Raw genomic sequence first — 15,247 nt, forward strand, 5'->3', positions numbered from 1 at the left:
TATTAAACCGAAAAGACAAAATCCGAATCGTCATTGATAGAAAAATCTTTTTTTCGTTTCACAATAACTGGAAAACTTAACTCTCGATTGGACACTTTCCAAAAAATTGTCGCATTCAAGAACTGTAGATAATAAAGAAACTCATTTTTTCTGCTCAGCAAAATAACCAGTGGGTACCGTAGAAATTCCTGGTTGAATAAAATATATTTTTGTAATTTAAAAAATGTATAATGCATTATACATTTTCGTAATTTTCGTAATATACGTAAGTTTCGCTTATAACAAACTAAGGGTAGCCAGCAATCATAGATTATTTTTTAATTTTTTTAATAAATAAATTTGTTTCAAAAAATGATTTTTAAAAAATTGGATTTTTAATTTGTTAAAATTTCTATATGTCAATTTTTGGAAAAAATTTTTTTTGCTATAATTTATTTGTTAAAAAAATGATTGACATTATCAAATAACCACAAAAAAAAAATTAAAAAAAATTTTCTCTGTAGCGCGCGCTTTACTTTGTAGCACAATACGAGTGCAGCCTTAAATTAACACTATTTATGTATACCATAATTACTTTTAACCAATCACATTACGATATTCAATATACGCATGTTTATTATATTTTTCACGTAATAAGAGTATTGTAGAGGATTGATATACTTGGTGGTTGTTGGTTTATTGCCGAATTTGATGTAAGAAACAATCATAGAAAATTGTTGACAATTCTACTTAAATTACTCAGTTATTTTTCAACTACAATTATTTTTAGGTAAGTATTGCCACTGATAATTATTTTACATTTTTAATTTTTTTAATAATGCTAAAAAATATTAACATTTAACCTCTACTTGAAATATATTAATTTTACATTATTATTTTTTAATCTTTTAGATTAAAATTCAAAGATGTTCAATCAAAGTACTGCATTAGGAACCGGAACTCCAAGTTCTGCAAATCCTATGAAAGATTTTGAAGTCGTTTCTCCTCCAGATGATTCAATCTCTAGTTTAGCATTTAGTCCGTCGTCAATCCAAAATAATTTTTTGGTTGCCGGTTCTTGGGATTGTAATGTTAGATGTTGGGAAGTTGAACAGACAGGAAAAACCGTCCCAAAGTCTATGCAAACAATGGGAGGTCCTGTATTGGATGTTTGCTGGCATGATGTAAGAATTTACTTTTGATATTTTAATAACAGATATATTTTAAAAAATTAAGTAAGCAGTTTATTCGAAATAAATATTTAAGGGTATTGCTCCAATTTTACCTTGACTCTTATTTTTGGTAATTAGATTTTTTTACCTCATTAAAATAAAATAACAACATTCGGTAATCATCCTATATAAATGACAATGTTTCTTATTGTAAAACAAATTTATCATAATTTAAAAAAAGTTTTTGTTTAATTATCTACATCAGTGAGAGAATAACAAAAATTTTGTCTCTGGTGCATTTATATGATAAAATAAATTTTTTTAATTTTAAAAAAGGTTTTTAAATTGAATTTAGTATTATTAAAGTAAAAGACCCAGTTATTGACACGGGCCTAGTTGTTTGACACTTGCAATTTTAATCTAACTAAAAAAATAAAATGTTCTCAAAAATCCAATTATCTTAAAATTTATAGCTCAAAAATTATATTTATTAATTTATCGGAGTTGATTTGTTTTTTTTTTTTTTTTTTAATTAAAATAAAATTGCAAGTGTCAATACCTAGACCAATGTCAATAACTGGGTCTTTTACCTTGGAAAAATCATGATCTAAATGTGTCTTTTCAATATTTTATATGCTTTTCAGCAATAGTTAATTTATTATGATAACTTTTCGAAGTAATTATAAACAGATTCGAATTTCGCGATAAAAAAATTTGTTTATTTATTTATTTTGTTTTGTCCATGTCGATGTGATTTTACGTCTAAAATTAATTTATGTAATTAAGAGACCAAGAAAAATTTTGTAACGTGTATGTCTTTATTGTAAATTGGTTTTAATATTTTTTCAGCGATAAATATTAATGATTCAAATTATTGAGAGATTAAGGGAAATTTTTTGACGAGCACATTGTTACTTTTAAAAAAATGTTTACAGTTAAATTTGGTATCATCAGAAAGGTCTTAACAAGAATTTGTGCCTTTTCACGGTTTTATACATTTTTCAGTGATGTTCAATTTTTTATGTCAAGTTTTTGGAGCAGTTTTGAATAGTTTATCGGTTTTATAAATTTGTTCCGTCACATTTTCCATAAAATTATTTATAGTTGCTCCTGTCATAGCATTATTATTTTTCAAATTTATTTAAAAAGTATTTAAATTATGTATAATATGATTAGAAATATAAAAAAATCTTGAACCCAAAGTTTTCTTATTCATAATCTGTGAATCTCGACAGTCGCATAGTGACTGAAGATTGCTAGTTATTATTACATAATGCTTAAAAAAAATATAAAAATTAATCAATATTTTATATGTTATTAAATAGGATGGAACAAAGGTATTCATGGCTTCTTGTGATAAAATGGTTAAGTGCTGGGATCTAGGTTCAAATCAAAGCGTTCAAGTAGCAGCTCATGATGCTCCAGTTAAAACTTGCCATTGGATTAAAGGAACTAATTATTCGTGTCTTATGACTGGTTCTTGGGATAAAACATTGAAATTTTGGGATACGAGAAGTCCTAATCCAATGTTGGTTATTAATCTACCTGAAAGATGTTATTGTGCTGATGTCGTAAGTATCATAACTATTTTTTTAAATTAATAAATTTATAAATGTTAACCAATTTTGCTAACTAAATTCAATACAGGACTACCCGATGGCTGTAGTTGGAACTGCAGGACGAGGTCTGATAATTTATCAACTTGAAGGAACTCCTCAGGAATTTAAACGGATTGAATCACCACTTAAATATCAACACCGTTGTGTCGCGATCTTTAAAGACAAAAAGAAAGTTCCAAATGGCTATGCACTTGGAAGTGTAGAAGGACGCGTAGCTATTCAGTACGTTAATCCTGTCAATCCAAAAGATAATTTTACATTCAAGTGTCATCGATCAAATGGAACACCTAATGGTTACCAAGATATTTACGCTGTCAATGATATTGCTTTCCATCCAGTTCATGGTACTCTTGCAACGGTGGGAAGTGATGGAACATTTAGCTTTTGGGACAAGGATGCCAGAACTAAACTTAAGCCCTCTGAACCAATGGAACAACCCATCACATGTTGCTGTTTTAATCACAACGGCCAAATATTTGCGTACGCTGTATCTTATGATTGGTCGAAAGGTCATGAGTTTTATAACCCAATGAAAAAGAATTATATTTTCCTCAGGTCATGTTATGAAGAGTTAAAACCACGATCTACATCATAACTTTTATCTTTTATTCCATTTTTTACTTTATTATTGATATTGATCTATGATAAAAATTAAAAAAAAAATTTTTATATTTATTTAAGTCTGATTGGTACTGTTGTATAAAATAACTTGAAAAACGAAAATGAATTTTGCCATTCAAAAAGTTTAAAAATTTAATTAAATTTATTTCAATACACCAATCCATTAAATTAACAGTATTGTATCATTTCAATTCTTATGCTATTCTTTAATAATTTATTATTTTTGAATGATTGTCAATAACTTTCGTGGAGTATAAATTTTTGAGATTAAACAGTTTACAATATTTCATTAAAATACGAGTAAAATTATGTACTGTAATAGCCCTAATTTATGTATAGTGAATTCACGATGCATACTTTGACTGGAATTTTTATACGAATAGTTAATAAATTGACTGTTAAAATATTACTACAATAAATAAATTTTCATGTAAAGAGTATTTGTTTTTTTATTTCAGATGTGCAAATTTTGAAATACCTAAATGAATTGGTTAATATTTATCTTTGCAAATTTACTTTCTATTTTATCAAAAAAAAAAAATATATCTATATATTTATATATTTACATTGGTTACAAATTTGTCATGAAATTGTTTGAATGACAAAGATATCATAGTTAATTAAAATGTAATTAGTACTATTATCATTCATAATCATTGTGGATTTTATTTCGTTAATTGAATTATAAATGTATAAACTGATAAGAATTATATATTGATAGTAATATTGAGTGTCAACACAATTTTAGAAGTACAAGAAGTATTTTTTTTTTTCTACAATTATCAAAGTTCAATTCCGAATGATTCATTTGATTATAATGATTTGAACTTGTCTCAATAAAAATTAAATATATTTTTATATATATATTGATAAGAATTATATAAGTAAACGATTACAATTTTTTTTTAATTGTGAGATTATATAATCTATTCTAATACTTTTTAAATTACCCGCCAACCAAGCCATAGTAGGTATACTTTTTTTTGTGAAGTTAAAAAATTTAAATGAAGAAAAATTTGCATGTTAGCTGAAAATTAAGATGTTTAACGTCACTTAATTCACATAAAAAATAAGCGTTTATATTCACAAATAAATAGTGACAGTTTATTATTTATTTGTCTTAATGAAAACATTTAAAAATGGAACAAACTGTATAAGTCGGAGGGTAAAGGACCCCTATACACAGATTATAAGTAAAAAAAAACATGGCGGAAGGAAAAAGGGAAAAAAAACGTGTTGGTCGAGTTGGTGTAACTTGAGAAACACGCCGTCGCACAAGTTACGCGTGGCAGTGCGACCTCTAGCGTTCGTTACGCGGTCAGTTGATCAGTGATCGCAGTTCTCCTGTTCTTTCCCAGGGAGTCCGCCATAGTTGGCGCACGTACAGTTTTAATCAGGCCGAGAATAATCGAAAAACATCCAAGATGGTATGTAAAATAATTATAAACATATAAATTTACATTAATATATACGCTATCGACAATATAAAAATTCTAATATTTTTTAACAATATCTATTCATATCTATCTAATATGGATATAAGTTTTGCATTACTCCAGATTGCGCAACTATTGGGCGCCTCATTGTGCTCACATTCTTTGTCAATAATCATCAATTTTAATCGAAATGAAATGTTTTTCATTTTCATATATATATATTGTTTCAGTTTTTTAATTTTTTATGAATTACTAATTAAATTCATGACGCGTTATATCAAAATATGTTTGCCAACCCACGAGATCAGAAGGCATGTCACGGGGTCTGCATCAGCGCGTCATAATGATAACTCATCTACCTACTTAAACTCAACGATAATAATGAATTTTTTTAAATCGATTCACTGAGTGTTTATTATCAATGATATTGTCACTAATTAATATTTCGTTTGTTTAGGTGAATTTTACGGTAGACGAGATCCGTGGGATGATGGACAAGAAGAAGAATATCAGAAACATGTCCGTTATTGCGCACGTCGATCATGGAAAGTCAACTCTGACAGACTCCCTTGTATCCAAGGCTGGTATTATTGCCGGTGCAAAGGCTGGTGAGACGCGTTTCACTGATACGCGTAAAGACGAACAGGAGAGATGTATTACAATTAAGTCAACGTATGTTATCATTTTTCAACAGTTATTTGGTAATAACTTTTTAACATCAACTAATTAATACTCTGATACCTTTAGTGCCATCTCTATGTACTTCGAGCTCGATGAGAAAGATTTGGTTTTCATCACCAACCCTGACCAACGTGATAAAGCCGAGAAAGGTTTCTTGATCAATTTGATTGACTCACCTGGCCACGTTGATTTTTCAAGTGAAGTAACAGCTGCTCTTCGTGTCACCGATGGTGCCCTTGTTGTCGTCGATTGTGTGTCTGGTACGTTTAAAATTTTTTGATGCTGATTGAAATATTTTTAATGGATATCGAGTATAATTAGAGGTTTTATTTCAAAGGTGTTTGTGTACAGACTGAGACTGTATTGCGTCAAGCTATTGCTGAGCGTATTAAGCCCGTTTTATTCATGAACAAGATGGACCGTGCTTTATTGGAGCTCCAACTGGAAAGTGAAGATCTCTATCAGACTTTCCAACGTATTGTTGAAAATGTCAACGTTATTATCGCTACATACTCTGATGACGATGGTCCCATGGGTGAAGTTAGAGTAAGTAACTTGAATCTTTAATTTTTCTAAATTTTATAATATTAAACATATGAGTAACTAAATTATTTACTATAATTGAATTTTGGTTTGAATAGGTTGACCCGAGCAAAGGTTCCGTTGGTTTTGGATCAGGTCTTCACGGTTGGGCCTTTACTCTCAAACAATTCTCTGAAATGTACGCTGAGAAATTCAAGATCGACACTGTTAAGTTGATGAACCGTCTTTGGGGAGAATCATTCTTCAATCCCAAGACCAAAAAATGGAGTAAACAGAAGGAAGCTGACAACAAACGTTCCTTCTGTATGTATGTTTTGGACCCAATTTACAAGGTAATTATATTTTTTTATTAACTATATTTTTTTTTAATTTCCTTCCAGCACATTCGCGTTTCGCTGTAGTACAATAATTAGTTTTCTTTGAAAGCTGATTAGAGCACTGGGACAGTGTATACAGTGCGTTAATGGAAGGAGAGTAAAAAGTAACTGTGTTTAAACGCTGCCACTGGACCTCTATCTTTATGTTCGTTAGTGGCATTGCTACGACTCAGCTTCAATATTATTACTTGAAGAGTAAACATTTTTTTTTTGTGTAATAAAAAAATAAGTATTGATTCATTTTTTTTTTTTTTTTGTTTTTAGGTCTTTGATTGCATCATGAACTACAAGAAAGAAGAAGCTGATAATCTTCTTACTAAATTGGGTATCACTTTGAAGCCCGAAGACAAGGACAAGGACGGAAAAGCTCTGTTGAAGGTTGTAATGAGAACTTGGTTACCAGCTGGTGAAGCTTTACTTCAGATGATAGCCATTCATCTTCCATCACCCGTAACTGCTCAAAAATACCGTATGGAATTGTTGTACGAGGGTCCTCATGATGATGAAGCTGCTGTTGCTATCAAGGTAATCTATTCATCTATTAATAAAATATTTTTGCGCGTCTCACAACGTGCGGCATGTAGAAGTACTCTACTCTTGACATGCCGTTATGTGACGATTTTTTATTTTTTTATTTTTTTAATATGATGATTGTTCTATCACAGACCTGTTCTGAAATATAATGAACGATGGATAAGAACGGCCAACTGATTATTTTTTAATAATGAAAAAAATTATCTATAAATCTACATTGAATACAAATTTTTTAACTGACTATTTTATTTTTTTAGAACTGTGACCCCAATGGTCCACTCATGATGTACGTATCAAAAATGGTACCGACATCTGACAAAGGTCGTTTCTATGCTTTCGGACGTGTGTTCTCTGGTAAAGTTTGCACCGGTATGAAAGCCCGTATCATGGGTCCAAACTTCACCCCAGGAAAGAAAGAAGATTTGTACGAGAAAGCTATCCAACGTACTATTCTCATGATGGGTCGTTACGTCGAAGCTATCGAAGACGTTCCATGTGGTAAGATTTTAAATTTTTTTTAAAATTTTTTTATAATATTTCTATGATGATTGTTCTTATCACAGACCTGTTCTGATAATAAATGAACGACGATATAAGAACGGCCAACTGATGAATTATTTACAAAATGATAGTTAAACAAAATAAAATGATTAATAAACAGTAATTAATTAATTAATCGTTTACTTATTTGTACAGGTAACATCTGTGGTCTTGTTGGTGTTGATCAATTCTTGGTTAAGACTGGTACCATTACCACTTACAAGGACGCTCACAACATGAAGGTCATGAAATTCTCCGTGTCACCTGTTGTACGTGTGGCTGTTGAGCCAAAGAACCCAGCTGATTTACCTAAATTGGTGGAAGGTTTGAAACGTTTAGCCAAGTCCGACCCTATGGTACAATGTATCATTGAAGAATCTGGTGAACACATTATTGCTGGTGCCGGTGAATTGCATCTTGAGATTTGTCTTAAAGATTTGGAAGAAGATCACGCTTGCATTCCCATCAAGAAGTCAGACCCAGTTGTTTCATACAGAGAAACTGTTTCTGAAGAATCAGACCAAATGTGTTTGTCCAAGTCACCGAACAAACACAATCGTCTCTTCATGAAAGCTCAACCAATGCCAGATGGTCTTGCTGAGGACATTGACAACGGAGAAGTAAACCCAAGAGATGACTTCAAATCACGTGCTCGTTATCTTGGTGAGAAATACGATTATGACGTAACCGAAGCAAGAAAAATCTGGTGTTTCGGACCCGACGGATCTGGACCAAACATTCTCGTCGATTGTACTAAAGGAGTACAGTACCTTAACGAAATTAAGGATTCTGTTGTCGTTGGTTTCCAATGGGCTACGAAAGAAGGAGTTCTTTCAGAAGAAAATCTCCGTGGTGTACGGTTCAACATCTATGATGTTACACTTCATGCTGATGCTATCCACAGAGGTGGTGGTCAAATTATCCCCACAACCAGACGTTGTCTGTACGCTTGTCTGCTCACTGCCGCACCAAGGCTTATGGAGCCAGTGTATCTTTGTGAGATCCAATGTCCAGAAGTAGCTGTCGGTGGAATCTACGGAGTACTCAATCGTAGACGTGGTCACGTATTTGAAGAACAACAAGTCGCTGGTACACCTATGTTCGTTGTTAAAGCTTACTTGCCAGTAAATGAATCGTTCGGCTTCACTGCTGATTTACGATCAAACACTGGAGGACAAGCTTTCCCACAATGTGTTTTCGATCACTGGCAAATCCTTCCTGGTGACCCCCTTGACCAGGGTACAAGACCTTACCAAGTTGTTCAGGTTTGTTTTATTTATATATTTATATTTTCGTTATTACTATTACCTCAAATAAAGATCCACGGTCATAACTGATGGTTATGTAATTTATAAGCATTACCATTTTTTAATCCGTGGAAAATTAAATGTTAACTTAAAGTTTAAATTATCTGGCTGATCTAGGTAGTTTGAATAAAGCAACGACAATTTTAACTTTTTATTTAAACTCTTTTCATTTTTTTTTTTTTTTTCCCTCCAAATAATTAATTAAATGATTAATTTTTTTCTCTTTATTTCAGGATACGAGAAAAAGGAAGGGATTGAAAGACGGTCTCCCAGACTTGGCATCATACTTGGACAAATTGTAACCAATTTGGATTTTTGCACTCTATTTAAATATTGTATTTCAATTAAACGACAGCGGATACAATCGATTCCGTAATGTCAATTTAACTTCGGTGGCTTTGTTTAATACTACCATTTGTTGAGATTTTGAATAAATGCGGAGAATTGGAAAAATAAATTTTAAAAAGTATTACAGGATTATCTTCGCCGATGAAAAAAAAATTTCAGCCACCGTAATTCTCTAATTATATAAATCCTGTAATTTTTTACATTACTTTTTTTATAATTCAGCTAATATTATTAATTCTCGTAATTAAGTTTTTCTTTGTCTTCATTTTTTTGGTTTTTTTTTTTTTTTTTTAAACGACTGAACGAATAAAATGAGATAAAGAAAGAGAAATACGATAAATGTATTCACGTTAAGGGCGTAAAGATACGACAAATATAAAAATCTTATAAAATTAAACTGGATTTACTTAGTTTAAATACCTTATATAGACTGATAAAAATTAAATAACTGTTTGAGACCATTAAATAAAACACTAACATACTTGGTTCGTGAAAATATATTTAAATGCTGGTACCATATAAATTTTTTTCACAAATACTGTTCATTTGCATACAATTTACTTTGAAAATTTAATTACACAATTAATGTACAAATAACTATAATCAATATTCAAAATTAATCAACAGATTTATACTCCAATAGAGTCGGTCCAATATATTTTTTTAAACTTGATTAGTTTTGTTTTGTTATAATTTTTATTTCAAGTTTAAACAAATAATAAAATTATCAGAAATTATGTACAAATAATTATAAAACATTTCGGTCTTTATAGTTTATCATCGTCGTTGACATTCTGCTGATTAATTACACTGTTGTAATCGTATTTTTATAAATGCCTGCTAAAGATTGGGCTGCAAGAAGGATAGTATCTCTACGAGATACACCAGTAAGTGCATGGTGCCATTCATTGAAATTGACCTTAAATAAATAAAAATCTTTAATAATAGTTCAAAAAACCAAAACATTTAAAGTAATTATCATAAAAAAGTAAATTTACTTGTAAATTGGTAGACATCAAACTTCCAACTGATACAGCCAAACCCAATGTTTTAAGTGGATAAGTATCGGGTGTAGATTCTTTAGCAGTTGATACGAATTGACTTGGTACTGGTGTCATTTGTGTAAACATTTGCAGATTAACGTCATTTTTTGGGTCATCAAGAAGTATAACCGCTAATTCATACCATTTATCTTCACCAATTTCCACCAAAAAACTTTGCACTGCAATAATTGGAATGTCTTTTGGAATCTCAAGAGCATTACGTGCATATTTAATACGATGTTTTGCTCCATTAACTCCAGCAGCAAACCCAACTGGTTGCGCAGGAATAACCGATGTATCAATCGCCACACCTCTGTACGGGATTAAAAATAAATTCAATTATTAATCATCAATAAACATATCGCGTTCCAGATGTCATAGGGGCTTGTACTGGAAAAAGGTTCCGGTGAAAAGCCATAAGGGCGTATAATAAAAATTCTGTTTTTTTTTTTTAAGTCCAAAAAATTTTTTTTTTGCATTTCTACACGTTTCATACAAAAATACGTCGGTTCCCAAAAAAAAATTTTTTTTTATACATTCGAGGTGTGTCCCGAGAGCCATAAGAGCGTACAAAAAAAATTTTTTTTTTCGGGAATTACTTCTTTTTGTATGAAACGTGTAGAAAAACAAAAAATAATTTTTCTTCAAACTAAAAATTTTTTGGACTTAGAAATTAAAAAAAGAATTTTTATTATACGGCATCGGTAACGCAATATAATTTTTAAACTTAATTTTATCTTACGTGATAGTTGCTTTTCCGAATGCTTCTTGAAAAGCTTCACGAATAGGGCTGACTTTGACTTCCTTATTAGATGCCACAACAATTTCAACATCACCACCTGAATCTGAAATCCACGTGTCTAATAATGTCCAAATGTAATTACTAGCATTAACCAACATATTTTACATATTAATTATAGCTATTAAATGTTGAATAATAATTATTCAATGAGAAAAAAAATATCAATAATTTAAAATATTTTATTATCGACTGCACGGTGAGAAATGACAGAATTTTTAACTGTGAGTGTATAAAACCAACTGCTCTACTTAATCCCAAAATAGAAACATCTATAACTAGTTTACGAGCAGAGGACAAGGATACCCTCAACAGCTGAATTTTAAAAATTAAAAATATTCAATCAAAATTAAAAAAAAAAAAAAAAAGTCAATCGTTCAATTAAAACGTAATATTTTCGCGAATGATTACTTACAAATAAACTCACGCATCTGGGGATCCAAAGTAGTTATCATTGAGTTAACACTGCTTTTAGCTTTTTCAGCAACTTTACTGAGCATACTGTTATTAACAACATTATCTTTGACCCATGAAAATAATGAGGCACCAACGATTCCTATATCTTGTGATATATTGTCCTCTAAGCACACAGATTCTAGCGGTTTCTGAGATTCAACTGGAGTTTGTTGACCTTGTGCTTGCGGTTGTTTTGTTTTAACTCCAACATTCCCGGAAATTTCTTCAGGCTTTTCGGTACTTTCAACTTTGACAGCATTTTGTCCAGTTTCATTTGGCAGTGAATCTAATGGCGGCGACTGATTGGCAATAAAACTAGGCAAAGCAGATGGTGGAGCAACATTTGACAAAAGATTTCCTGCTGACGATGATCCACCTAAAGGCGTTGTTATCGATGCAGATGACGATAAACTGCTCATTAAATCTAAAAATATTTTTTTAGGAATATTTCTAATGAAATATAATAGTTTCCATAATCAAAAATAACTGATAAGCTGATAGTAGTAAGAGACACAAGTTTTCAACGGAATGTAAATATTTACGTCATTTAAATATAATAAAGTAATCGAACCAGTTTTAGTTGTTTCGCCAGATATTGATACATCATCAACTCGTTTTTCGACGAATTCAAACGTTGATTCTCCATTTGATTCATCTGTCATTTTGTAATATTTATCAATGGATTGAGAATAATTTATAAAAACTTTATTTATATCCTTTGTTTATGAAATGTCGGATACAGTATAATGGAAACTGAAATTTCGTAGAGGAAAATGACACATGACACGTGGCGCTAGTGGTTTGACTTTTTTTTACATAAGTATGCTTTCATACGTATTCATTCTCAATAAATAAATAAATAATTATCTGTCAATATTTTTGAATATTTTTAAAATTATTGAAAATAAAATTAATGAATTAATAGAGTAAAAAAAATTTTATTTCGCACCAATTAGATAATTATCTTATTATAAACATTAAATTATTAGATAATTTTTTAGTTGCGACCATAAAATAAATAATTCTTTAGATTGGAGTCAAAAAATAAAATACTATATTGTAATCTCCTTCCATTCGCCATGGCTATGACTATAGCCCCTTTATTGTAGTATAGTAAGAGTTGGTGACATTACCATTCATTTCATTTTATTTTTTATTTTTTTTTCAGTATTACAATCAGAGTTAATCTAATTTTTATAATATATTTCAAATAATTAAAACTCTAAAATGCCGAAAAAAAAGACGGGACAAAGAAAAAAAGCAGAAAAACAAAAATTACGGCAAAAAGAAATTAGAACAGCTAAAGATCAATTGGATATCGCAAAATTTCCTTGCAATGCGGTTATGGTAAATTTCATCTATAAAATTAAATTTAATAATAATTTACAGTTTTACAATAATTAATAAAATATGATTGTTTTTTATTTTTTAGGAATGCGATAAATGTAACAAAAAGCAAAAAAATCGAGCATTTTGTTACTTTTGTTCTAGTGTACAGAGGTTACCAATGTGCGCTCATTGTGGGAAGATAAAATGTATGTTAAAAACTGGAGACTGTATTGTTAAACATCCTGGAGTGTTTATCACAGGTTTAGGGATGGTGGTATGTTCAACTTTTATCTTTTAACTTTTTCACTAATAATTCAATTTCATATAAACAAAATGACATTAAAGTTAGCAGTCTAAAATTTCTAAATGTTAATTTAAAAAAAAATTTTTTTTTTTTGCAATAATTTATTTGTTAAAAAATTCTTAAAATTATTAAATGTCTGCTAAATTCATTTTCATGTAAACAAAGCACAATTACTATAAAACTGTCATAGTTAAAACCCTCAAGGCTAGGCTGAAGTAAATGTATTTTCTGAAATTTAATTTTTCTAATTTCCTTTTAAAAAGACTTTTAAATGAGTTATTATAAAGCTTCCGCAATATCTAGCCATATATTCTTTTTCGGAAATTTCACTTTATTAGATTTAAAATGGAGTAAAAAAATTAAATTTCTGAAAATACATTTACTACGATCTACCCTTAAGTATAATTTTACAATTATAGATAGATAGATAATATATTTTATTTGATCCTAGAGTTCTAGGTTCCTTCAAAACCATCAACAAACATAAAGTTAATTTTTTTACAATAATACACTTGATACAGTGTTTGTAATACAATTTTAAATTTTAAAGACCGATATTTTAATCGTAATTACATTGATTCTAGGAAGAAGTTAAAACAAGTAGAATTACTTCTGGGTAAACGCAGATAGTCATTCTTGACATCGCCTCTCCTTAATGCAATCGGCAAAAATTCTAATTTCGATCCAAACAATTGGTTATAATTTAATTTAACTTTTTTATGAAATAGACAAGCTATGAAATAATCTCTTCTCTTCTCGCGTTAAGTTTTAACTAGTCTAATTCGTTATAATATGGAGTAGTGTGCTCAAACCTCGAAATTTTTAAAATATACTTAACACAAGAATTTATTTTACGCTGCAATCTATGCTGTAATTTGCCTGCGATATTCATGTAAGCGGCACAGCAGTAGTCGAAGATTAGAAAAATCAAAGTTGTGACTAATTTTATGCGTAATTGTTTATTGAAAATTTCGTTATTGATTTTCAATTGAGCTAACGTTTTCATCGTCCATTATAGTGAAAGTATATCTGTGGTTATACATAATACTATATTATTGGCTCAAAAAATTAAATCATGTTATTTAAATTTAGATAGCATTAATTTATTTCATTATCAGAAATGGCTCGGGTAAACATCTTTAATTATTTATAAATAAAAATAATAAATTATCTATTACAATTTCAGGGAGCGATTTGTGATCATTGTGAAGCTTGGGTATGCCATGGTAGAAAATGTCTAACAACTCATTCTTGTACTTGTCCCCTGATGGACGCAGTTTGTCAAGAATGCGAAAGAGGCGTTTGGGATCACGGTGGAAGAATATTTAAATGTTCATTTTGTGATTGTTTTCTATGTGAAGACGATCAATTTGAACATCAAGCTTCATGCCAAGTTCTTGAAGCTGAAAGTTATAAGTGTAATAGTTTTTTTTCTATCTTAGCATCTTAATTATTATAATGATTAATATTATATTAATTGAGTTTTTATTTTTCAGGCCAATCTTGTAATAAATTAGGCCAATATTCATGTTTAAGATGTAAAACATGTTACTGTGAGGATCATGTCCGTAGAAAAGGTTTTAAATATGAAAAGAATAAAGCGATTCCGTGTCCAAAATGTAGTTTTGAAACATCACAAACTAAAGATCTTAGCATGTCAAGTAAGTTTATTTTGAAATATAATTTTTACTTGTTTATTTTGTTTAAATTTTATCTAATACATTTTTAAATTATAGCTCGAAGTCATAAATTTGGAAGACAAAATCAAGCTAGCAATTATGATTCTGATGATGAAGGTGGTAGTTATAGTGCTTATGGAACTTATGGAAATTATGGTGCAACAGCAGATGATGATGAAGATGACGATGATAATGAGGATTATGATGACGATGATGATGATGATGATGATGATGAAGATGAATCATCCGATAGTTCTGACGACGATGAAGATGAAAAATCACACGAAAAAAATCAACTGCTTAAATTTTTTTATGGAATATTCTACGTGTATAAAACTTTGTATATTCTTTGTAAATTTTATGATTTACTATAAAATATAATTAAAAGAAAAGAATTAATAAAAATTAACTTTGAAAATTGAATAGATAGCGCTTTACTAAATGCTCTTAATTGACAGTTGATAACTTAGGAAGCATAAT

General features: G+C 29.9%; 4 protein-coding genes across 7 annotated transcripts; 3 read left to right on the top strand and 1 right to left on the bottom strand.

Moving 5' to 3' along the window:
• The first annotated feature begins 623 nt into the window (after positions 1–623).
• Rae1 (ribonucleic acid export 1) lies at positions 624–3,829 on the top strand. The gene is made up of 4 exons (XM_074250816.1): positions 624–769; positions 892–1,163; positions 2,477–2,722; positions 2,799–3,829. Exons 2-4 carry the CDS (start codon positions 906–908, stop codon positions 3,363–3,365), a joined length of 1,071 nt encoding a protein of 356 aa, XP_074106917.1. The 5' UTR covers positions 624–769; positions 892–905; the 3' UTR covers positions 3,366–3,829.
• An 855-nt stretch (positions 3,830–4,684) lies between these two features.
• On the top strand, positions 4,685–9,554 carry Eef2 (eukaryotic translation elongation factor 2). The gene is made up of 9 exons (XM_074250971.1): positions 4,685–4,818; positions 5,285–5,499; positions 5,575–5,768; positions 5,846–6,054; positions 6,150–6,383; positions 6,693–6,953; positions 7,220–7,460; positions 7,659–8,767; positions 9,043–9,554. The coding sequence occupies exons 1-9, from the start codon at positions 4,816–4,818 to the stop codon at positions 9,109–9,111; spliced, it is 2,535 nt and encodes an 844-aa protein (XP_074107072.1). The 5' UTR covers positions 4,685–4,815; the 3' UTR covers positions 9,112–9,554.
• An 82-nt stretch (positions 9,555–9,636) lies between these two features.
• LOC141532574 (protein PRRC1-like) lies at positions 9,637–12,211 on the bottom strand. Of its 4 annotated transcripts, none has more exons than XM_074250982.1 (5): positions 12,027–12,211; positions 11,427–11,879; positions 10,943–11,045; positions 10,156–10,513; positions 9,637–10,076 (listed from the first exon to the last, which is right to left on the bottom strand). In XM_074250982.1, the coding sequence occupies exons 1-5, from the start codon at positions 12,115–12,117 to the stop codon at positions 9,963–9,965; spliced, it is 1,119 nt and encodes a 372-aa protein (XP_074107083.1). In that variant the 5' UTR covers positions 12,118–12,211; the 3' UTR covers positions 9,637–9,962. The 4 variants fall into 4 exon arrangements, with proteins under 4 accessions (XP_074107083.1, XP_074107081.1, XP_074107080.1 ...); XM_074250980.1 differs by having other exon boundaries at positions 10,943–11,060; XM_074250979.1 differs by having other exon boundaries at positions 10,943–11,060; positions 11,415–11,879.
• A 365-nt stretch (positions 12,212–12,576) lies between these two features.
• On the top strand, positions 12,577–15,190 carry Noa36 (zinc finger protein 330 homolog Noa36). The gene is made up of 5 exons (XM_074250984.1): positions 12,577–12,802; positions 12,888–13,058; positions 14,275–14,506; positions 14,585–14,749; positions 14,825–15,190. Exons 1-5 carry the CDS (start codon positions 12,683–12,685, stop codon positions 15,139–15,141), a joined length of 1,005 nt encoding a protein of 334 aa, XP_074107085.1. The 5' UTR covers positions 12,577–12,682; the 3' UTR covers positions 15,142–15,190.
• Positions 15,191–15,247: the final 57 nt, after the last annotated feature.

The sequence above is a fragment of the Cotesia typhae genome, unplaced genomic scaffold (assembly GCF_013202065.1).
Source record: "Cotesia typhae breed Kobodo isofemale line unplaced genomic scaffold, CoteBio_Ctyphae contig_65, whole genome shotgun sequence".
NCBI classification, from domain to species: Eukaryota; Metazoa; Arthropoda; class Insecta; order Hymenoptera; family Braconidae; genus Cotesia; species Cotesia typhae.

Bases quoted from the DNA above. Each gene is read 5' to 3' on its own strand.
- Eef2 (XM_074250971.1), top strand. The intron at 5,500-5,574 runs GTATGTTATCAT...TGATACCTTTAG, and splicing joins TGTATTACAATTAAGTCAAC to TGCCATCTCTATGTACTTCG. The intron at 8,768-9,042 runs GTTTGTTTTATT...TCTTTATTTCAG, and splicing joins GACCTTACCAAGTTGTTCAG to GATACGAGAAAAAGGAAGGG.
- LOC141532574 (XM_074250979.1), bottom strand. From the start codon at position 12,117: ATGACAGATGAATCAAATGGAGAATCAACGTTTGAATTCGTCGAAAAA. The intron at 10,514-10,942 runs GTAAGATAAAAT...AATCCCGTACAG, and splicing joins TTCGGAAAAGCAACTATCAC to AGGTGTGGCGATTGATACAT. The intron at 10,077-10,155 runs GTAAATTTACTT...TATTTATTTAAG, and splicing joins TGATGTCTACCAATTTACAA to GTCAATTTCAATGAATGGCA.
- Rae1 (XM_074250816.1), top strand. From the start codon at position 906: ATGTTCAATCAAAGTACTGCATTAGGAACCGGAACTCCAAGTTCTGCA. The intron at 1,164-2,476 runs GTAAGAATTTAC...GTTATTAAATAG, and splicing joins TGGATGTTTGCTGGCATGAT to GATGGAACAAAGGTATTCAT. The intron at 2,723-2,798 runs GTAAGTATCATA...AATTCAATACAG, and splicing joins GATGTTATTGTGCTGATGTC to GACTACCCGATGGCTGTAGT.
- Noa36 (XM_074250984.1), top strand. From the start codon at position 12,683: ATGCCGAAAAAAAAGACGGGACAAAGAAAAAAAGCAGAAAAACAAAAA. The intron at 13,059-14,274 runs GTATGTTCAACT...TTACAATTTCAG, and splicing joins TCACAGGTTTAGGGATGGTG to GGAGCGATTTGTGATCATTG. The intron at 14,750-14,824 runs GTAAGTTTATTT...TTTAAATTATAG, and splicing joins TAAAGATCTTAGCATGTCAA to CTCGAAGTCATAAATTTGGA.